The sequence below is a fragment of the Columba livia genome, chromosome 34 (assembly GCF_036013475.1).
Source record: "Columba livia isolate bColLiv1 breed racing homer chromosome 34, bColLiv1.pat.W.v2, whole genome shotgun sequence".
NCBI lineage: Eukaryota > Metazoa > Chordata > Aves > Columbiformes > Columbidae > Columba > Columba livia.
Window position 1 is genome coordinate 238,212 of NC_088635.1, and position 22,412 is coordinate 260,623.

Sequence of the window (22,412 nt, forward strand, 5' to 3'; positions counted from 1 at the left end):
TTTAAGCAAAATTGGACATTTTGTCCCCAAATTTCACACTTTTTCAAATAAAACCCCCTAAATATGCCCATTTTAGGGGCTTTTTGACCATTTTTGCAGCCAAATTGCCCCCATATTTCTTTTTTCCCAACAAAAAAAAGACCTTAAAATGAACTTTTTTTCCCGAATTCTGCCATAAAAACTCTAAAAAATCACTTTTTGGCCCATTTTTGATCATCAAACCACTTCTAAATGATTATTTTGCCCTGGAAAAAACCGTAAAAATTGAACTTTTGACCAATTTTTTACTTAGAAACCACCTATAAATTATTTTTACCAAGAAAAACCCCTAAAATCAACCTTTTTGCCCAAATCCTCTATTAAATTGCCCTAAAATAGACCCTAAAATCAACATTTTCGCCCCAAATCTGCCATTAAATCGCCCTAAAACTGACCCTAAAATCAACATTTTTGCCCCAAATCTCCCATTTTACCACCTCCAGATCAATTTTCTCCCTAAATAAAGACCAAAAAAATCGACTTTTTTGGCCCAATCTCCCATTTTATCCCTCACAGACCAATTTTCTCCTTAAAAAAAGACCCTAAAGTCGACTCCTTTTTACCCAAATCTGCCACCAAATCCCCTCAGGGTGAATTTTCCCCCTCAAATAAACCCCCAGATCGCCTTTTTGACCCATTTTTGACCATCAAATTCCCTCAAATAGTCACCAAAAATCATCTTTTTCACCTCTAAACGGCCATTTCCCCCCCCCAAAATGCCCAAAAACGCGACATTTGGCCCAAACCGCGACATTTTGCCCCAGACCCGCCATTTTTCCCGCCCCGGGGCCATTTGGGCCATTAAAGGGGCGGGGGGGGTCTGAGTCTTCCCGCCCAAATTTTGGGGTGAAAATGACCCAAATTGGTCGCCGAGGTGACAATGGGGGGACGAGGACTCACCGGAGGAGACGGTGACGACGGCTCCGGCGCCCCAGGCGTCGATGCTACCAGCAGCACCGTGGTCCCAAAAACGCCTCTTTTCGTACAAAAACTGTGTCTCGGGGTGGGGGCGGACGCGCTCGGGCACCTGCAGTTAAAAACAGACCAAAAATAAGCGGGTTTTGTGGTTTTTGTGCTTTTTTTGGAACAGATTTTGACCCAAAATGGCCGGTGCGGGAAGCGGAGCAAACAGATTGGGGTTGAAACTGGACCTAAAGGGGCAAAACGTGACAGGATTTGGGTCAAAATTGGGCTCAAAGAGGCAAAACGTGACAGGATTTGGGTCAAAATTGGGCCCAAAGAGGCAAAACATGACAGGATTTGGGTCAAAATTGGACCCAAAGAGGCAAAATGTGACAGGATTTGGGTCAAAATTGGGCCCAAAGAGGCAAAACGTGACAGGGTTTGGGGCAAAATTGGGCCCAAAGAGGCAAAACATGACAGGATTTGGGTCAAAATTGGACCCAAAGAGGCAAAATGTGACAGGATTTGGGTCAAAATTGGGCCCAAAGAGGCAAAACATGACAGGATTTGGATCTAAATTGGCTCAAAGGGGCAAAACGTGACAGGATTTGGTCAAAATTGGCTCAAAGAGGCAAAACATGACAGGATTTGGGTCAAAATTGGCCCAAAGAGGCAAAACATACCCAGATTGGGTCAAAATTGGCCCAAAGAGGCAAAATGTGCCAAGATTTGGATCGACACCGGATGGAAGAGTCAAAGTGGGCCCAGATTTGGGTCAAAACTGGCCCAAAGAGACAAAACTTGCCAGCATCTCGGTTTGAAATTGGCCATAAAGGGTGAAACATGTCTGAATTGGCCCAAAAAGGGCAAGAATCCCCTGATACGGGTCAAAATCAGCACAATAAGATTAAAACATCCCCGGGTTTGCCGCGAAATTGCCAATAAAGGGTTAAACATCTCCATATTCGCTGTAACAATGGTGATGAGGGGAAAAGCATCTCTATTTTGGGTGAGAAAAGGGGAAGAGGGAACAAGTCAATGAGCGGAGTTTTTGTCACCGCTTGTGTCACCGTGATAAGCACCAGCCCAACCAGCACCAGCTCCCACGGTGACACAGGGTGACACAAAATCTCCCGTGGGGCCGCACGCCCATGAAAACGCCCACAAAATGACCCAAATCGCCCCAGAATTGCCTCGAAAATGGGCGTGAAGGCAAAAGCGTCCCCGGGGCTGCTGGAAACGGTCATAAGAACCAAATATCCCCGTTTGTAGTGGGAAAAAGGGCTGGAAGTGGAAAATTCACCTCAGGTTTGGTGAAAGAAATGGTGTTGGAGGACAAAGAATCGGAGCAAAGAGCAAAACTGGGCACGGATTTGGGGTTAATTCGGCCCAAAGAACCAACTCATGCCTGGATTTGGGTTGAAACTGGGCCTAAAGAGGTGAAACATGCCAAGATTTGGGTCTAAATTGGGCCCAAAGCCCCAACACGTGATGAAACTTGGGGTAAAATTGGCCATAAAGGATCAAATGTGCCCCGATTTGGGATAAAATTGGCCCAAAGAGGCAAAACGCGCTCAGATTTCGAGTCAGAATTGGGCCCAAAGAGGCAAAATGTGCCCAGATTTGGATCAAAAATGGATGGAAGAGACAGAGTGGGCCCAGATTTGGGTCAAAACTGAGCCAGAAGAGGCAAAATTTGCCCAGATTTTGATCAAAATTGCCCCAAAGAAGCAAAACATGACAGGATTTGGGTCAAAGTTGGCTTAAAGAGGCAAAACGTGACAGGATTTGGGTCAAAATTGGGCCCAAAGAGGCAAAATGTGACAGCATTTAGTCAAAATTGGGCTCAAAGAGGCAAAACGTGATAGGATTTGGGTCAAAAGTAGCCCAAAGAGGGCAAGAATCCCCTGATACGGGTCAAAATCAGCACAATAAGATTAAAACATCCCCGGTTTTGCCGCGAAATTGCCAATAAAGGGTTAAACATCTCCATATTCGCTGTAACAATGGTGATGAGGGGAAAAGCGTCTCTATTTTGGGTGAGAAAAGGGGAAGAGGGAACAAATCAATGAGCGGAGTTTTTGTCACCGCTTGTGTCACTGTGATAAGCACCAGTACCAGCACCAGCTCCCACGGTGACACAGGGTGACACAAAATCCCCCGTGGGGCCGCACGCCCATGAAAACGCCCACAAAACGACCCAAATCACCCCAGAATTGCCGCAAAAACGGGCGTGAAGGCAAAAGCGTCCCCGGGGCTGCTGGAAACGGTCGTAAGAACCAAAGATCCCCGTTTGTAGTGGGAAAAAGGGCTGGAAGTGGAAAATTCACCTCAGGTTTGGTGAAAGAAGTGGTGTTGGAGGACAAGGAATCGGAGCAAAGAGTAAAAACTGGGCACGGATTTGGGGTTAATTCGGCCCAAAGAACCAACTCATGCCTGGATTTGGGTTGAAACTGGGCCTGAAGAGGCAAAAACATCCCTAGATTTGGGTCTAAATTGGGCCCAAAGCCCCAACATGTGATTAAACTTGGGGTAAAATTGGCCATAAAGGATCAAATGTGCCCTGATTTGGGATAAAATTGGGCCCAAAGAGGCAAAACTTGGCTGGATTTGGGTTGAAACTGGGCCCAAAGAGGCAAAACGCGCTCAGATTTGGGTCAGAATTGGGCCCAAAGAGGCAAAAAGTCCCAAGATTTGGATCAAAACTGGATGGAAGAGATGGAGTGGGCCCTGATTTGGGTCAAAACTGAGCCTGAAGAGGCAAAACATGCACAGATTTGGGTCAAAATTGGCACAAAGAGGGAAAGTGTGGTCAGTTTTGGGTCAAAATTGGCCCAAGGAAGAAAACGTGACAGGATTTGTGTCAAAATTCGCCTGAAGAGTCAACGTGCGACTAGATTTGGATTGAGACTAGGTCTGAAGAGGCAATACATGCCCAGATTTAGGCAGAACACGCCTGGATTTGGGTTAATCTTGGCCCAAAGCCCCAAGCATCAAGATTTGTGTCAAGATCAGCCAGAAAAGGCAAAACATCCCCTGATTTTGCTTCAAAATCCGCCTCGGCGGGGAGGTTCTTCGCGATGCCTCTTGGTCGCTCTAGGCCGCTCGGCCACCCTTGGTCGCTCTAGGCCGCTCGGCCATGACGAAGTCGTCACTGTTGGGAGGTTTTTGTACGGCGGCAGATGAGAGTCGCGTCGCCGTGAGCACTTTTGGCGCAGTAATAAGTGGCCGTGTCCTCGGCCTTGAGGCTGTTCAGCTGCAGCGTCACCGTGCTCTGGCCGTTGTCCCTCGAGATGGTGGCCCGGCCCTTGACCGATGGCGCGTACCACGTGCTACCACCAGTGTAACTAATACCCGCGACCCACTCAAGGCCCCCGTTGGGCGCCTGTCGCACCCACTGCATGTCGTAGCTACTGAAGGTGAAGCCCGAGGCCTTGCAAACGAGGCGCAGGGACCCCCCGGGGGACACGAGGCCGCCCCCGGACTCCACCAATTCAATGGCCGCCTGGAGACCTGCGACAAGAAGAGAGACGTCAATTAAAACCGCCAGAAATCGCAACGTTTTGCCTCAAAAAGAGGGTTTTGGGCCTACCCGGCAGGGCGGCGAGGACGAGCAAGATGGCGGAGGCCAACTGGATGCCCATGGTGCCGATGGCGAAGGTGCCACCATGGTGGGACCCGGCGGGTCTTATAGGCCAAAATTTGCATCCATTTGCATCAACGCCGCCCCCTCCTGCCTGTTAATTGCGCTCGTTAATTGTGCGAGGGGGGGTTGTTTGCGTGGGTTTAATGGCAGGTGTGCAATTAATTAATTAAGCGTGAAGTCTCTGGGGGATTAACTGGGGATGCGCATGAAATTAATCAATTTTTAGGCCTCTCCAGTGAATTAATCACAGATGCGCAATAAATTACTTTATCACAAGGTTACTATTACAAGGTTGCAATTAATTGCGAGGTCTCCGGGGTCTTAATTGCAGATTTGCACTAAATTAATTAATTACAATTTTACAATCACAAGGTTGCAACTAATTGCGACGTCTCTGGGGAATTAATTGCAGATTTGCACTAAATTAATTAATCGCGAGGTCTCCGGATAATTAATCCCAGATGCGCACGAAATTAAATAATTTTTAGGTCTCTCCGGTGAATTAATCGCGGATGAACAGTAAATTAATTAATTACAAGGCGTCTGGTGAATTAATCATTAAATTAATCAATTGCAAGTTCTGTCCAGTGATTTAATCCCAGATGTGCACTAAATTAATTAATTTTGAGTCTTCTCCGGTGAATTAATCGCGGTTGTGCATGCAATTAATTAATTACAGATTCTCCAGGGAATTAATCGCAGGTGTGCGTTACATTAATTAATTACAGCTTCTCTCCAGTCAACTAATTGCAGGTGTGCGTTAAACTAATTATTAAGTCTCTCCAGGGAATTAATCACAGATGTGCACGAAATTGATTAATTACGAGGTGTCCCCGGAGAATTAATCGCAGGCGCGCGCTAAATTAATTAATTGTGAGGTCTCCGGGGCATTAATCGTGTAATTAATTAATTGCCTTATCGCAGCTAGAGGCGGAATTAATTAATTGCAAGCTCGCATAGTTTATTCGTGGTGAATTATTATTTAATTGCCAGCGCCCGTATTTTTTAATTACACTGGATTAATTAATTGCAACCTCCGCACCCTTCTGTTTTATTATTAATTGCACTGAATTAATTAATTGCAAGGTTTTTATCACAGACATGCATTGAATTAATTAATTGCAATCTCTGCAGTGTGGTCTTATATATTGTTATACCTAATTAATTAATTGCACTGAATTAATTAATTATAAGCTCTGCAGTGAGACCTTTAACCTTTTTAATACTGAATTAATTAATCACACTGAATCGCACTAAATTAATTAATTACAAGCTCTGAAGTGCCCTTTAATTTTTTTATACTGAATTAATTAATTGCAATCTCTGCCGTGCCCTAATGATTTAATTACACCGATTAATTTAATTGCGGTCTCTGAACAGCTCTGATCTTTTAATTGCACTGAATTAATTAATTGCGATCACTGCCGAGCCCTTATCATTTAATTAGATTGATTAATTTAATTGCAATCTCCGCAGCGCCCTAATAACTTAATTACACCGATTAATTTAATTACAATCCCCGCACTGAATTAATTGCACTGAATTAATTAATCGCGATCACTGCAGAGCCCTCATCACTTAATTACAGCGATTAATTTAATTACAATCTAACATTTAATTTACATTTAACATTTAATTACTTCTCGGGGCTTATTTATTAATCCCTTCATTTATTATTATTAATCCATTTATTTCTTACTATGAATCCATGTATTAATTATTAATCACCCATTTATTAATTACTAGTATCATTAATTGATCCGTGCCGGCGGCGGCGCCATTTTGGGGCAGAAAACCCAGAAATGAGCATTTTGGTTCCCGCCTCCTCCCCGCCCCCCAGGTTAACGCCTCCTCCCCTCATCTGAGATTTGGGGCAAAATAACAAGATTTTGGGCAAAATAACAGCATTTGGGGCAAAATAACAGGATTTTGGGGCACAGGACGAGGGTGACTGGACTCAGGGTGAGGATTTTGAGGGAAAATGTTGGGATTTTGGGCAAAAAAAAAGGGGATTTGGGCATGTAGAACCGGGATTTTCCTCCCAAAATGGAGGGCGGGTGTGGAGGTGGAGGGGAAGGGGCCAAGATGCCTGGCGGCAACATGGAGGGAGGGTCTCAAGATGGCGGAGATCCGAAGATGGAGGAGCTCAAGGCCTAAGGATCCATTGGGATCCTCCGTCTTGGGACCCTCCCTCCATTTTGGGACCTTCCCTCCATTTTGGGACCTTCCCTCCATTTTGGGACCCTTCGGCCATCTTGCGACCCTCCCTTTCAAGATCTCCCCTCCATCTTCAGACCCTCCCTCCATTTTGGTCTCCGCCATTTTGAGGCCCTCCCGCCATGTTGTGATCCTCCATCTGGTGACCCTCCCTCCATTTTGAGACCCTCCATCTTCAGCTCTTGCCTCCATCTTGAGCTCCTTCCACTACCTTGAGCTCCTCCATCCTCAGACCCTCCCTCCATCTTGAGACCCTTCCTCCATCTTGACCTCCTCCATCTTGAGACCCTCCATCTTGAGCTCCTCCATCTTGAGACCCTTCCACCATCTTGAGCTCCTCCATCTTGAGACCCTTCCACCATCTTGAGACCCTTCCACCATCTTGACCTCCTCCATCTTGAGACCCTTCCACCATCTTGAGACCCTTCCACCATCTTGAGCTCCTCCATCTTGAGACCCTTCCACCATCTTGAGACCCTTCCACCATCTTGACCTCCTCCATCTTGAGACCATTCCACCATCTTGACCTCCTCCATCTTGAGACCCTTCCACCATCTTGAGACCCTTCCACCATCTTGAGCTCCTCCATCTTGAGACCCTTCCACCATCTTGAGACCCTTCCACCATCTTGACCTCCTCCATCTTGAGACCCTTCCACCATCTTGACCTCCTCCATCTTGAGACCATTCCTCCATCTTGAGACCCTTCCTCCATCTTGACCTCCTCCATCTTGAGACCCTTCCACCATCTTGACCTCCTCCATCTTGAGACCCTTCCACCATCTTGAGACCCTTCCACCATCTTGAGCTCCTCCATCTTGAGACCCTTCCACCATCTTGACCTCCTCCATCTTGAGACCCTTCCACCATCTTGAGACCCTTCCACCATCTTGACCTCCTCCATCTTGAGACCCTTCCACCATCTTGAGACCCTTCCTCCATCTTGACCTCCTCCATCTTGAGACCCTTCCACCATCTTGAGACCCTTCCACCATCTTGAGCTCCTCCATCTTGAGACCCTTCCACCATCTTGAGCTCCTCCATCTTGAGACCCTTCCACCATCTTGAGACCCTCCATTTTGAGACCCTCACTCTATTTCAAGACCCTCCATCTTGAGCCATTCCCTCCATCTTGAGCTCCTCCATCTTGACACCCTTGCGCCATCTTGACACCCTCCATCTCAAGATCTTACCTCCATCTTGAGACCTTCCACTTCATGACTCCCTTCGCCATGATCTGGGTGCGACAGGCGCCCAACACGGGGCTCGAGTGGGTCGCAGGTATTTGGAGCGATGGTGGTTACACCGAGTACGCGCCATTGGTCCAGGGCCGTGTCCCCACGTCCAGGGACAACGGGCAGAGCTGGTGACGCTGCAGCTGAACAACCTCAGGGCCCAGGACACGGCCACTTATTACTGCGCCAAAAGTGCTGATGGTGGTGCTGCTGGTGATAATGCTGGTTGGATCGACTCCGCCACCGTGTCCCCAACGTCCCTGCTGGGTCCCTAAATCTCCTCTGGACCCAAAGCCCGGCCCAGAGCTTGTCCTGAGCCCAGACTGTTGGGCCCAGACCGGACCCAGCCCTGATCCTGGAGCCATTTTGTGATTCTCCATCTTGAGACCTTCCCACCGTCTTCAGCTCCTCCATGTTGAGACCCCTCCTTCCATTTTGGGACCTTCCCGCCATCTTGAGCTCCTCCATGTCGATACCCCTCCTTCCATTTTGGGACCTTCCTGACGTCTTCAGCTCCTCCATCTTGAGACCCCTCCTTCCATTTTGGGACCTTCCCTCCATCTTGAGCTCCTCCATCTTGACACCCTCCATTTCATGATCTTCCCTCCATCTTGATACCGTGTCTCTCTCTTGAGCTCCTCCCTCCATTTTGAGCTCCGCCATCTTGACACTCTTCCGTCACCTTGAGTCCCTTGATCTTGAGACCCTTCCGCCATCTTGCCATCCTCCACTTTAAGATCTCCCCTCCATTTTGAGACCCTCCATTTTGAGACCTTCCACTTTGAGACCCTCCCTCCATTTTGCGCTGGGAATCAGGGGACAATTCCGGGTCCCAATCTGGGGCTTCGGTGCTCGGTGGATTCGTTGATTTAACGGGATGTTTCTTCTTGTCGCAGGTCTCCAGGCGGCCATTGAATTGGTGGAGTCCGGGGGCGGCCTCGTGTCCCCCGGGGGGTCCCTGCGCCTCGTTTGCAAGGGCTCGGGCTTCACCTTCAGCAGCTTCGGCATGGGATGGATGCGACAGGCGCCCAACGGGGCCTTCGAGTATGTCGCGAGTATTAGCAGCACTGGTGGTTACACCGAGTACGCGCCATCGGTCCAGGGCCGTGTCCCCACGTCCAGGGACAACGGGCAGAGCTGGTGACGCTGCAGCTGAACAACCTCAGGGCCCAGGACACGGCCACTTATTACTGCGCCAAAAGTGCTGATGCTGGTGGTGCTGATACTGCTGGTAGGATGGACACTGGTCCTGAGCCCCAATGTCCCTACGCTGGGTCCCCAAATCTTCTCTGGACCCAAAGCCCGGCCCAGAGCTTGTCCTGAGCCCAGACTGTTGGGCCCAGACTGGACCCAGCCCTGATCCTGGAGCCATTTTGTGATTCTCCGTCTTGAGACCTTCACACCGTCTTCAGCTCCTCCATGTTGAGACCCCTTCTTCCATTTTGGGACCTTCCCTCCATCTTGAGCTCCTCCATCTTGAGACCCCTCCTTCCATTTTGGGACCTTCCCGCCATCTTGAGCTCCTCCATCTTGAGACCCCTCCTTCCATTTTGGGACCTTCCTGCCATCTTGAGCTCCTCCATCTTGAGACCCCTCCTTCCATTTTGGGACCTTCCCGCCATCTTGAGCTCCTCCCTCTTGACAGCCTCCACTTCAGTATCTTCCCTCCATCTCGAGACCATTTCTCTCTCTTGAGCTCCTCCCTCCATCTTGAGCTCCTCCATCTTGAGACCCTTTGGCCACCATAAGACATTTCATCTCAAGACCTTCCCTCCATTTTGAGGCCCTTCCTCCCTCCTCAGCTCCTCCCTCCATCTTGGCCCCTTCCCTTCCACTTCCACACCCTCCCGCCATTTACTGCTGGGAACTGGGGTTGATTTGGGGACCCAGCGTGGGGACGTTGGGGACACGGTGCTGGGCTTGATGTCACCAGCATAACCATAACCAGCACCACTACCAGTACCTTTGGCGCAGTAATAAGTGGCCGTGTCCTCGGCCTTGAGGCTGTTCAGCTGCAGCGTCACCGTGCTCTGGCCGTTGTCCCTCGAGATGGTGGCCCGGCCCTTGACCGATGGCGCGTAGTAGGTGCTACCACCAGCACCATCAATATGGGCGACGTATTCGAGTCCCTTCCCTGTCGCACCCAGAACATGGCGAAGCTGCTGAAGAGAAGGTGGAGCTGGGCGGCCATTGAGCTGGTGGAGTCCGGGGGCGGCCTCGTGGCCCCGGGGGTCCCTGCGCCTCGTTTGCAAGGGCTCGGGATTCACCTTCAGCAGCTCCGACATGGAGTGGGTGCGACAGGCGCCCAACGGGGGGCTCGAGTGGGTCGGGGTTATTAATACTGGTGGTAGCACCTGGTACGGGCCATCGGTCCAGGGCCGGGCCACCATCTCGAGGGACAACGGCCTGAGCACGGCGACGCTGCAGCTGAACGGCCTCAGGGCCCAGGACACGGCCACTTATTACTGCGCCAAACGGGCTTTTGATTATGGTGGTGCGGGTCTGATCAACCGCCGGGCCCTAAATCTTCATTGTTTCACCCAAATCTCCACTCTTTTTACCCCAAATCTTGACCATTTTTGCCCTGGCTCCATCTTGATCCCCTTCCCTTCCGTTTCCAGGCGCTCCCACCATTTTGTGCTGTGAACCGGGGCACGTTTGGGGACCCAGAGCAGGGACGTTGGCATCGGTTTCACCAGCAGCATAATCAGCACCATAACCACCAGCACCACGTTTGGCGCAGTAATAAGTGGCCGTGTCCTCGGCCTTGAGGCTGTTCAGCTGCAGCGTCACCGTGCTCTGCCCGTTGTCCCTCGAGATGGTGGCCCGGCCCTTGACCGATGGCGCGTAGTAGGTGCTACTACCAGCGCTATTAATTGCTGCGACATACTCGAGCCCCCCGTTGGGCGCCTGTCGCGCCCACTGCATGGCAGAGCTGCTGAAGGTGAATCCCGAGCCCTTGCAAACGAGGCGCAGGGACCCCCGGGGACACGAGGCCGCCCCCGGACTCCACCAGCTCAATGGCCGCCCAGCTCCACCTTCTCTTCAGCAGCTTCGCCATGTTCTGGGTGCGACAGGCGCCCAACACGGGGCTCGAGTTCCTCGCGGGTATTTGGTACAATGGTGGTTACACCGGCTACGCGCCAGAGCACCAGTCCCAGCACTGGCAGCTCTGCAGCCTCAACTTCTGCCCATGGAGGCTCTGGGGCCTAAGGCTCCAGGCTCAGCTCAAGGCTCCAGGCTCAGCTCAAGGCTCCAGGCCGGGTCTAAGGGGCTGAGGTTGGCGCTGGGCTCTGGGCCGGGCTCAGGGATGGGGGACGATTTGGGGACCCAGCACAGGGACATTTGGGACACGGTGCTGGGGTTGATGAAACCAGCACCATCAGCATAATAACCACCAGCACCAGCATAAGCACCACCGTATTTGGCGCAGTAATAAGTGGCCGTGTCCTCGGCCTTGAGGCTGTTCAGCTGCAGCGTCACCAGCTCTGCCCGTTGTCCCTGGTCATGGTGGCCCCAATTCTTGACCGATGGTGCGTAGAAGGTGCTACCACCACCATCAGTAATACGCGCGACATCTTCAAGCCCCCCGTTGGGCGCCTGTCGCACCCATCCCATGCTGAAGCTGCTGAAGGTGAATCCCGAGCCCTTGCAAACGAGGCGCAGGGACCCCCGGGGACACGAGGCCGCCCCCGGACTCCACCAGCTCAATGGCCGCCCAGCTCCACCTTCTCTTCAGCAGCTTCGCCATGTTCTGGGTGCGACAGGCGCCCAACACGGGGCTCGAGTTCCTCGCGGGTATTTGGTACAATGGTGGTTACACCGGCTACGCGCCATCGGTCGAGATTTGGGGACACCCAAGTCCTCAGGGACTTTGGGGACACGGTGCTGGGGTTGATGCCCCCAGCATTACCAGCACCATAACCACCAGCACCACCAGTACCAGCCTCTTTGGCGCAGTAATAAGTGGCCGTGTCCTCGGCCTTGAGGCTGTTCAGCTGCAGCGTCACCAGCTCTGCCCGTTGTCCCTCGAGATGGTGGCCCGGCCCTGGACCGATGGCGCGTACCTGGTGTAACCACCATCATCTTCAATACCCGCGACGTATTCGAGCCCCGTGTTGGGCGCCTGTCGCACCCAGTTCATGGAGGGTGTCACGGTGGCGGAAAGGTCTCTTGAGATCCTCTCCTCCATTTTGAGACCACCATTCTGAGAGCCCCCGTCCCTCTCCAGCTCCTCACTCCATCTTGAGACTCTTCCACCACCTTGAGAGCCTCCATCTCAAGGTCTTCCCTCAGCTCTGACATCCCCCTCCATTTTCCATCCTCTGCCTTGAGCCCCTTCCCACCATTTTCCATCCTCCATCTTGATTCCCTTTTCTCCACTTTCCATCCTCCATCTTGATCCCCTTCCCGCCACTTTCCATCCTCCATCTTGATCCCCTTCCCGCCATTTTCCATCCTCCATCTTGATTCCCTTCTCTCCACTTTCCATCCTCCATCTTGATCCCCTTCCCTCCACTTTCCATCCTCCATCTTGAGCCCCTTCCCTCCCATTCCAGACCCTCTCACCATTTCGTGCTGGGAACTGGGGCACATTTGGGGACCCAGTTTGGGGACATCGGGGTCAGTGTCGATCTCACCACCAGAACCAGCACCATCCGTTTTTCCATCCTCCATCTTGAGACTCTCCCGCCATCTTCACACCATCCATCTCAAGGTCTCGCCTCCATTTTGAGACCGGACATCTTGAGACCTTCCACTTTGAGACCCTCCCTCCATTTTGCGCTGGGAATCAGGGGACAATTCCGGGTCCCAATCTGGGACTTCGGTGCTCGGTGGATTCGTTGATTTAACGGGATGTTTCTTCTTGTCGCAGGTCTCCAGGCGGCCATTGAGCTGGCGGAGTCCGGGGGCGGCCTCGTGTCCCCCGGGGGGTCCCTGCGCCTCGTTTGCAAGGGCTCGGGCTTCACCTTCAGCAGCTACGACATGGTTTGGGCACGACAGGCGCCCAACGGTGGTTTCGAGTGGGTCGCGGGTATTAGCAGCGGTGGTGGTACCACCAGGTACGGGCCATCGGTCCAGGGCCGGGCCACCATCTCGAGGGACAATGGGCAGAGCACGGTGACGCTGCAGCTGAACAGCCTCAAGGCCGAGGACACGGCCACTTATTACTGCGCCAAGGATGGTTATGGTGGAGGCTCCAGTGGCATCGACGCTGGCACCAACGTCCCCAAAGTGGGTCCCCAAATCTGCCACAGATCCCAGCACAAAATGGCGGGAGGGTCTGGAAGTGGAAGGGGAGGGAATCAAGATGGAGGATGGAAAATGGCGGGAAGGGAATCAAGATGGAGGATGGAAAATGGCGGGAAGGGAATCAAGATGGAGGGAGGAGATGAGGAGGGATGAAGGTCCTCAAAATGGAGGATGGAAAATGGCGGGAAGGGAATCAAGATGGAGGATGGAAAATGGCGGGAAGGGAATCAAGATGGAGGATGGAAAATAGAGGGAAGGGGCTCAAGATGGAGGATGGAAAATGGAGGGAAGGGGCTCAAGATGGAGGATGGAAAATGGCGGGAAGGGAATCAAGATGGAGGATGGAAAATAGAGGGAAGGGGCTCAAGATGGAGGATGGAAAATGGAGGGAAGGGAATCAAGATGGAGGATCTCAAGATGGGGGGAGGGTCTTAAAATGGAGGATGGCAAGATGGAGGGGAGGGAATTGGAATCCAGGGTCTCAAGGTGGAGGGAGGATGTTGAGATGGAGGGTGTCGTGGTGGTGGAAGGATCCTGCCCTCCGTCTCGAGACCCCCGGTCCATCTTCAGCTCCCCCCTCCATCTTGATTCCCTTCCCTCCACTTTCCATCCTCCATCTTGATTCCCTTCCCGCCATTTTCCATCCTCCATCTTGATTCCCTTCCCGCCATTTTCCATCCTCCATCTTGATTCCCTTCCCGCCATTTTCCATCCTCCATCTTGATTCCCTTCCCTCCATTTTCCATCCTCCACCTTGATCCCCTTCCCGCCATTTTCCATCCTCCATCTTGATTCCCTTCCTGCCATTTTCCATCCTCCATCTTGATCCCCTTCCCTCCATTTTCCATCCTCCATCTTGAGCCCCTTCCCGCCATTTTCCATCCTCCATCTTGATCCCCTTCCCTCCCATTCCCAGACCCTCCCACCATTTTGTGCGGGGAACTGGGGCACATTTGGGGACCCAGCGCAGGGACATTGGGGTGGGTTTTGGGGTCAATCTGATCAGCGTTACCATAACCACCAGTGTCACGGGCGTCTTTGGCGCAGTAATAAGTGGCCGTGTCCTCGGCCTTGAGGCTGTTCAGCTGCAGCGTCACCGTGCTCTGCCCGTTGTCCCTCGAGATGGTGGCCCGGCCCTTGACCGATGGCGCGTAGTAGGTGCTACCACCAGTGCTGTAAATACCCGCGACAAACTCGAGCCCCTTCCCTGTCGCCCCCAACCCATGACGACGCTGCTGAAGGTGAATCCCGAGCCCTTGCAAACGAGGCGCAGGGACCCCCGGGGGACACGAGGCCGCCCCCGGACTCCACCAGCTCAATGGCCGCCCAGCTCCACCTTCTCTTCAGCAGCTTCGCCATGTTCTGGGTGCGACAGGCGCCCAACACGGGGCTCGAGTTCCTTGCGGGTATTTGGTACAATGGTGGCTACACCGGCTACGCGCCATCGGTCGAGATTTGGGGACACCATGACCAGGGACAACGGGCAGAGCTGGTGACGCTGCAGCTGAACAACCTCAGGGCCCAGGACACGGCCACTTATTACTGCGCCAAAGGTGTTGGTTACACACTTCATAGCAATGGCACTGACCCCAACGTCCCCACGCTGGGTCCCCAAGTGTGACCCTGTTCCCAGCACCAAATCCCCACGACAGTGGGACGCAGCGAGGAAGAACCACAGGATGTCCCGGGTTGGAAGGAACCAACAGGGATCAACGATCGCGTTTCCCTCCCCGAGGCATCGGCTCTACAGAGAGGAGCCGGGGGGCGACAGCGCAGACACCGCGTGTTTATTGGGCCTGGACAGCAAATGTGGGACACCCGGGGGGCAACAAGCGGATCTGGGCGTGCGTCCTGCTCCCCAACCCCTCCCCAACAGCCTGAGGCTGGGGGCATGAGAAGGATCCTCCCGCTCTGCTCTGCCCCAACTGGGACCAGCTCTGGGCTCCCCAGTCTAAGCACAAGGACTGGAGAGTCCAGGGAGGGACACGGGGACGCCGAGGGGTCTGGAGCATCTTGGTGACGAGGAGACGCTCCGCCGGGGCGTGGAGCTGGAGAAGAGAAGCTGAGGGGGACGTGACCAATGGATCAGTATCCCTGGAGGCATTCGAAGCCGCCTGGGATGCCGTGACCTGCTCCGGGTGGGCTGGACTGGATGACGTCCAGAGGTCCCGGGGGTTGTGTGGGTAAAGCCCGAGGTGCAGCGGTTTACATTTGCCATGTAAATAAGAACCCGGCGCGATGGAGCGCAGCGGCAGCTCCTCCGGCGGCTCCTCAGTCTTGGCGCTCTATGGGGGACAAATCCGGGGATGAAAGGAGGGCGAGGAGCAGACCCCTCCAAACCTCGGTGCAGAGCACCCTCCCCCGTGCGCAGAACGCTCCTCTCCTCCCTCCCTCTTTGGGAAGGAGGGCGGAAAAACCGTCAACCCGGGGCATTTTCCGGCAAAGAAAACCAAGTCCCAGGAGTCCGAGAGTGAACAAAAGTGAGATATTTACCTTGTCTCTTCATCCGGAGGTGGGTGAAGACAAAGATGAGGCCGTTGATGGTGAAGAACGAGCCCCCGACAGCGGCGTCTCGAATCCAGCCGATCTGGTGGCCTGCGGAGGAACCAACGGTGACTTGGCCATGGAATCCCAGAGTCGTTCTGCTTGGAAGAGACCCCCAAAAACCACCGAGTGCAAGCGCCACCCCCACCCCGTCACCACCCCCGTCCCCGAGAACCTCGTCGGTTCAACCCCGCGGTTCTGCTGCTCGCAGGGATGAGCCCGGCTTAAGTCCCATATCAACCTAGCTTAAGTAAATGTGTCCTAGATAGAACGAATCACCTATAAGGTTGTGTGATATTTAATACGCTCTCTGCTCCACAGCACTTAGGAGCTGAGCTTGCTGAAAACCAAAGCTGTAAAACGCTCGTATTCACCCAAACGGCTCCAGGCTGCAGCGACCACCCGAGGGATCAGGTCTGTTCACGCTTTGCTGGGAAGAACGGAATCAAATGGGGAGGAAATAACGATTTCAGGGGTAAAAGGAAGACGTGAATGGCTTGTTCTGCCCTTTGCTGGGAAGAAAAGGGTTTATCCAGACTAAACCCCTTCGAGGTGACGGACTAGAAACAATATCGGCGCTTAAACAACCAAAGGCCCATCTGAGATCAATGAAAGACGCAACGAGAAGAGCCCAGGTTCAAATACGGGACCGAATCCCAGCAGGAAGGGGTGGATTGATAACTAAGGACGGAGATGCCCCGGTGAGGACGGGTTTGCACACTCACGTTTCACGGTCACGCGGATCCAGCGGCTCCTCCCCGAGCGCACGGGCCGCGCGGATTTGTACACAAAATAGGCGCAGCTGTAGGAGCCCGAGAGCTCCCGTCCCGCCAGGCGCAGCTCGTAGCTGCAGTTCCGCACGTTCCACACCGGGATGGAGACGGCGAGGCCGGAGTCGCCGTAGTACTGCACCTCCCGGACGTAATCCGGAGACGCGGGGACGGAGCAGCGCAGCGTGACGGAGCCCCCGGTTCTATAGATGCGCTGCTGAGGGTCCAGGGAAAACGTCGGGGCCGCGGGAGCGGCTGGAAAGGAGAAGAAAACCCACAATGAAGCAACGCGACGCAACACGGACCAAACGCGTGGACACCAACGCTGGCGTCACGGCTAGAAAATCAGTTCATTCTTCTGTTATTGAGGAAAATACGGAGTCTTGAGCCATAAAACAGGGTCTGGGGGTCATTCGTGACTCTTTGCCCACGGGCAGAGGAGAAAAGGCCCCTGGATCTCAGAGCTGGTCGTGGTTTCCTTCTATTCGCAGAAAACAGGTATTTTCACACGCCCAGTGTAAAAACGTGAGTAATTCACCCCAAACCCTCGCGCAGCTGTCAAGCCGACAAACTCCTGCTCTCTCAGAGCAATCCTGGGCCGCAAAAGCTTGTGCGGGGCCAGCGCGGCCCAGGGGCGACCCGAGGACAAGGCGACGCTCTCGAAGGAGAAACGCGGCGCCAGGTGTGACGGGAAGATACGACAAGACCAACGTACCCCGAACCTCGACGGCGAGGGGAACGCTGCGATCGGAAGGCACTTCTCGCCCGGCGTCCTCCACGAAGTACATGCAGGTGTACTCGCCGGCGGCCGCCGCGGCGGCCGTGAGCGGCAGCCAGGCCGTGGGGAGCGGGTGCAGCACTTGCGGGCCCACCTGCTCCCCGCTCTGGTTGAAGAAGCGGAACCCGGCGATCTTCATCGGCGTCCTGGCCGCGCAGACCAAGGCGAGACGCTCCCCTTCGTAGTAGAAAGGGCGGCTGGGGTCTGCGGAGAGCGTGGGGGGCAGGAGCGGGGCTGGGGAGGAACAGCAGGGGTTTGGAGGTTGGGAGGGAGGTTTGCGTGGGGAAAAGCGAGACATCCCGTTTCTCTGTGTTCCAGACACCCAACGCAACCGGAGAGCGGATTCGGAGGGTCGGGCTGCACGTACCCACCGAGGACGCGGCCGGCGGCAGCAGCGGCAGGAGGAGCGGGAGCGGTCGGCGTCCAGACGACAGCAACGCGGCTGCGAGGGGACAGGACGGAAATCACCGGCGCGGCCACCGCGCCACGGCGTCCCCACCCCCGCGGGCAACGCCCCGGCCCCTCCGCAGCCGATTCACACACACGGGTCCTTTTCACACCCACACCACGGCGTCCCGGCCCCCGCGGGCAACGCCCCGGCCCCTCCGCAGCCGATTCACACACACGGGTCCTTTTCACACCCACACCACGGCGTCCCCACCCCCGCGGGCAACGCCCCGGCCCCTCCGCAGCCGATTCACACACACGGGTCCTTTTCACACCCACACCACGGCGTCCCCACCCCCGTGGGCAACGCCCCGGCCCCTCCGCAGCCGATTCACACACACGGGTCCTTTTCACACCCGCGCCACGGCGTCCCGGCCCCCGTGGGCAACGCTCCGGCCCCTCCGCAGCCGATTCACACACACGGGTCCTCTTTGCACCCACACCACGGCGTCCCGGCCCCCGCGGGCAACGCCCCGGCCCCTCCACAGCCGATTCACACACACGGGTCCTTTTCACACCCGCACCACGGCGTCCCGGCCCCCGTGGGCAACACCCTGGCCCCTCGGCAGCCAATTCACACACACGGGTCCTCTTTGCACCGGCGCCACGGCGTCCCGGCCCCCGCGGGCAACGCTCCGGCCCCTCCACAGCCAAATCACACACACGGGTCCTTTTCACACCCACACCACGGCGTCCCGGCCCCCGCGGGTGACACTCCGGCCCCTCGGCAGCCGAATCACACACACGGGTCCTCTTTGCACCGGTGCCACGGCGTCCCGGCCCCCGTGGGCAACACCCCGGCCCCTCCGCAGCCGATTCACACACACGGGTCCTCTTTGCACCGCGCCACGGCGTCCCCACCCCCGCGGGCAACACCCCGGCCCCTCCACAGCCAAATCACACACACGGGTCCTTTTCACACCCGCGCCACAGCGTCCCCACCCCCGTGGGCAACGCCCCGGCCCCTCCGCAGCCGATTCACACACACGGGTCCTCTTTGCACCGGTGCCACGGCGTTCTGGCCCCCGTGGGCAACACCCCGGCCCCTCCACAGCCAAATCACACACACGGGTCCTTTTCACACCCGCGCCACAGCATCCCCACCCCCATGGGCAACGCTCCGGCCCCTCCGCAGCCGATTCACACCCACGGGTCCTCTTTGCACCACGGGGAGATGAATTAAAGCTAAAAACCATCTCACAAGCCATCGAGGGGAAGATATGATCAACAAACCACGTTGCTTATCGTCCCGCTACACGTGTTGATGAGGTTATTTCTCCTGCCGGAAGCGATTTGCTGATCGATCGCTATCGGGAAATGGTGCGTTGGACGTGAAGCAATGGGGGAGCTTTGGGGTCTGGGCAGGTCGAGGTGGTGCCGCTGGGGTTGGGATGCGAGGGCACAGCAGCCCCGGCGCCCCCCGGTTGGGTGGGAATGGAGAACGTGATGAGCAAGAGGAAGAAAACCCGCGGCTGAGATTAAACAGTGAGATAAGGAACGGAAAGAGGAAGAGAAAACACAACGTGACGCGAAGATTCAGCGGATCCCATGAGCACAGGGATCCTGAGCACCCCAATCCCCCTTTCCCCCTTTTTATTGATGAGCACGACATTACAGGGCTTGCAATATCTCCGTTAATTAGGGGGAAGCGTAGCCAGGAATCCATATCAATATTGTGTGCGTCGGGTGGTCTATAACCCTCGATACTGACCAATGGGGAACGGGGATTTTGAGGGGTTATTGCCCTATGGTGTGTGCCGACCTATAGGTAGAACACCGGGTCTTGCAAAATGGTTATTAAATACGCTTTGCTGAGAGATCCTGCCTGTTCGATTTGTGAGACGTTTCCTACAATACAAGAAAGCAAAGAAGAGGGGGAGAAATGGGAAAAGAGGGGAAAGAAGATGTTTGGGAAGCGACGGGAGAAGCCGGGGGAGGGGAAAAGATGAGACACTCACCGAGGAGCACCATGGGGATGTTGTTGAGCACCATGGGGATGTTGTTGAGCACCATGGGGACGTTGTTGAGCATCTTGAGGCTGTTGAGCATCATGGGGACATTGCTGAACATCATGGGGACGTTGCTGAGCACCATGGGGATGTTACTGAGCATCTTGAGGACGTTGTTGAGCACCATGGGGACGCTGTTGAGCACCATGGGGATGTTGCTGAGCATCTTGAGGACATTGCTGAGCATCATGGGGACGCTGTTGAGCATCTTGAGGACGTTGTTGAGCATCATGAAGATGCTGTTGAGCATCATGGGGACGTTGATGAGCATCATGGGGACGCTGTTGAGCATCATGGGGACGCTGTTGAGCATCATGGGGACGCTGTTGAGCATCTTGAGGACGTTGTTGAGCATCATGAAGATGCTGTTGAGCATCATGAAGATGCTGTTGAGCATCATGGGGACGTTGCTGAGCATCATGGGGATGATGTTGAGCATCATGGGGACGATGCTGAGCATCTTGAGGACGTTGTTGAGCATCATGGGGACGCTGTTGAGCATCATGAGGACGTTACTGAGCATCTTGAAGACGTTGAGCATCGTGAGGACGTTGCTGAGCATCATGAGGACATTGCTGAGCATCGTGAGGACGGTGCTGAGCATCATGGGACGTTGCTGAGCATCGTGAGGACGCTGCTGAGCATCTTGAAGACGTTGAGCATCGTGAGGACGTTGCTGAGCATCATGGGGACGTTGTTGAGCATCATGGGGACGTTGTTGAGCATCGTGGGGACGCTGTTGAGCACCAAGAGGCTGTTGAGCACCACGGCACCGCGATCCGGGGCTGCTCGGGGCTCCGTGTGGCCGGTGCTGCCCGGTGTCTCTGAACCGCCTTCTCCACCCGTCCGACGCCATCAGAAGCGCCGATAACGAAGGAGAAGCAATAACGAAGAAGCTGATAACAAAGAAGCTGATAACGAAGGAGAAGCCGCTGGCCGCAGGAAACCGCGCGCTGGACGTGGGGCTGTCGCCGCGTGTCCTGGTTTTGTTAAAAAGTCTCTCTTTTAATGAATTTCAACTCAAGTCTTGCTAAGTGTGCTTTCCTGAAAGCCAGATGTGTTTTGGTAGCCATAGCAACGGAATGCGAGGTCATTGATAAGGATGGACGCACATCCCGCGAGGGGCCAACGAGAAACAGGTGGCCAAAAACCGACCAACTAAGTATAACATCCCATTCACATCATATTTCGTATAAAATGAGGTATATTACTCATCATTTTTCCCTATGGCCGACATTAGGAGAGGACCTTGTGATTCATTGCTGCGAACCGAGGCCAAAGGACCAAATCCAGCTCCGCGTGGCTGCAGAGTCCAGTCCGGGATTTCGGGTGCCTGCCCTGCAGCTGCTGCCGTTTTCCAGATTGGTTTTATATACCTTATATTATTTTCTCTATTTTATTAGTAGCATCAGTAAAACACTTTAGACTTTTCCGACCCGCGGATGCATCGAGATTTCCGTTCTGTTATCGCTTTATCGTGGCGGGGGAGGCCTGGTGGGCAAAGGCGAGAGCGGGGATCCTGAGACTGATCCTGAGACTGATCCTGAGACTGATCTGAGACTGATCCTGAGACTAATTACGGCTGTAACTGATCAGGGCCATGGAGAAGCGCTTGTGTCAGCTTTGTTGGGGAGGTTCTTGGAGCAACAAAATCACCTCGAGACACAAAATGGAGGCAACAAAATCACCTCGAAACACAAAATGGAGGCACCAAAATCACTCGAAGCACAAAATGGAGGCAACAAAATGACCTCGAAGCACAAAATGGAGGCAACAAAATGACCTCGAAACACAAAATGGGGGCAACAAATTGACCTCAAAATACAAAATGGAGGCAACAAAATGACCTCGAAACACAAAATGGGGGCAACAAAATGACCTCAAAATACAAAATGGAGGCACCAAAATCACCTCAAGACACAAAATGGAGGCAACAAAATCACCTCAAGAAACAAAATGGAGGCACCAAAATCACCTCAAGACACAAAATGGAGGCAACAAAATCACCTCAAGAAACAAAATGGAGGCACCAAAATCACCTCAAGACATAAAACAGAGGCACCAAAATCACCTCGAAACACAAAATGGAGGCACCAAAATCACCTCGAAACACAAAATGGAGGCACCAAAATCACCCCGAGACACAAAATGGAGGCAACAAAATGACCTCGAAATACAAAATAGAGGCAACAAAATCACCTCGAAACACAAAATGGAGGCACCAAAATCACCTCAAGACACAAAATGGAGGCACCAAAATCAATCACCTCAAGACACAAAATGGAGGCACCAAAATCACCTCGAGACACAAAATGGGGGCAATAAAATGACCTCGAAATACAAAATGGAGGCACCAAAATGACCTCGAAACACAAAATGGAGGCACAAAATCACCTCAAGACACAAAATGGAGGCACCAAAATCACCTCAAAATACAGAAATGCTGCTCCAGTGGCACCAAAATCACCCCAAAACACAAAATGGAGGCAACAAAATGACCTCAAGACACAAAATGGAGGCACCAAAATGACCTCGAAACACAAAAAAAGCTGCTCAGGACTTTCAAAATCAC

At 53.7% G+C, this 22,412-nt stretch overlaps 2 protein-coding genes and 1 gene segment (V, D, J or C); all 3 read right to left on the minus strand.

Annotated features, from left to right (window-relative positions):
* LOC102090969 (immunoglobulin alpha-2 heavy chain-like) overlaps positions 1-4,667 on the minus strand; it is a 29,055-nt gene extending 24,388 nt beyond the window's left edge. The window contains exons 1-4 of the mRNA XM_065044233.1: positions 4,535-4,667; positions 4,098-4,455; positions 2,136-2,226; positions 940-1,066 (exon numbers count right to left, since the gene is read on the minus strand). Of these exons, the coding sequence (XP_064900305.1) occupies positions 940-1,066; positions 2,136-2,226; positions 4,098-4,455; positions 4,535-4,586 (628 nt within the window). The 5' untranslated portion in view covers positions 4,587-4,667. The remainder of the gene's footprint in view (positions 1-939; positions 1,067-2,135; positions 2,227-4,097; positions 4,456-4,534) is intronic.
* A 5,704-nt stretch (positions 4,668-10,371) lies between these two features.
* On the minus strand, positions 10,372-11,115 carry LOC110365045 (immunoglobulin heavy variable 3-23-like). The segment is given in 1 exon segment: positions 10,372-11,115. A coding segment is annotated over 1 exon segment (541 nt).
* A 3,801-nt stretch (positions 11,116-14,916) lies between these two features.
* LOC135576912 (uncharacterized) lies at positions 14,917-21,560 on the minus strand. Its single transcript, XM_065044240.1, has 6 exons — positions 19,790-21,560; positions 17,752-17,826; positions 17,322-17,618; positions 16,562-16,861; positions 15,786-15,887; positions 14,917-15,577 (listed from the first exon to the last, which is right to left on the minus strand). Exons 1-6 carry the CDS (start codon positions 20,694-20,696, stop codon positions 15,564-15,566), a joined length of 1,695 nt encoding a protein of 564 aa, XP_064900312.1. The 5' UTR covers positions 20,697-21,560; the 3' UTR covers positions 14,917-15,563.
* Between the last annotated feature and the right edge of the window lie 852 nt (positions 21,561-22,412).

Excerpts from the sequence above, each read along its gene's own strand:
- LOC135576912 (XM_065044240.1), bottom strand. The coding sequence starts at position 20,696 with ATGGCGTCGGACGGGTGGAGAAGGCGGTTCAGAGACACCGGGCAGCAC. Across the intron at positions 17,827-19,789 it reads CATCCCCATGGTGCTCCTCG|CCGCGTTGCTGTCGTCTGGA; the intron begins GTGAGTGTCTCA and ends GTCCCCTCGCAG. Across the intron at positions 17,619-17,751 it reads GCCGGCCGCGTCCTCGGTGG|CCCCGCTCCTGCCCCCCACG; the intron begins GTACGTGCAGCC and ends GTTCCTCCCCAG.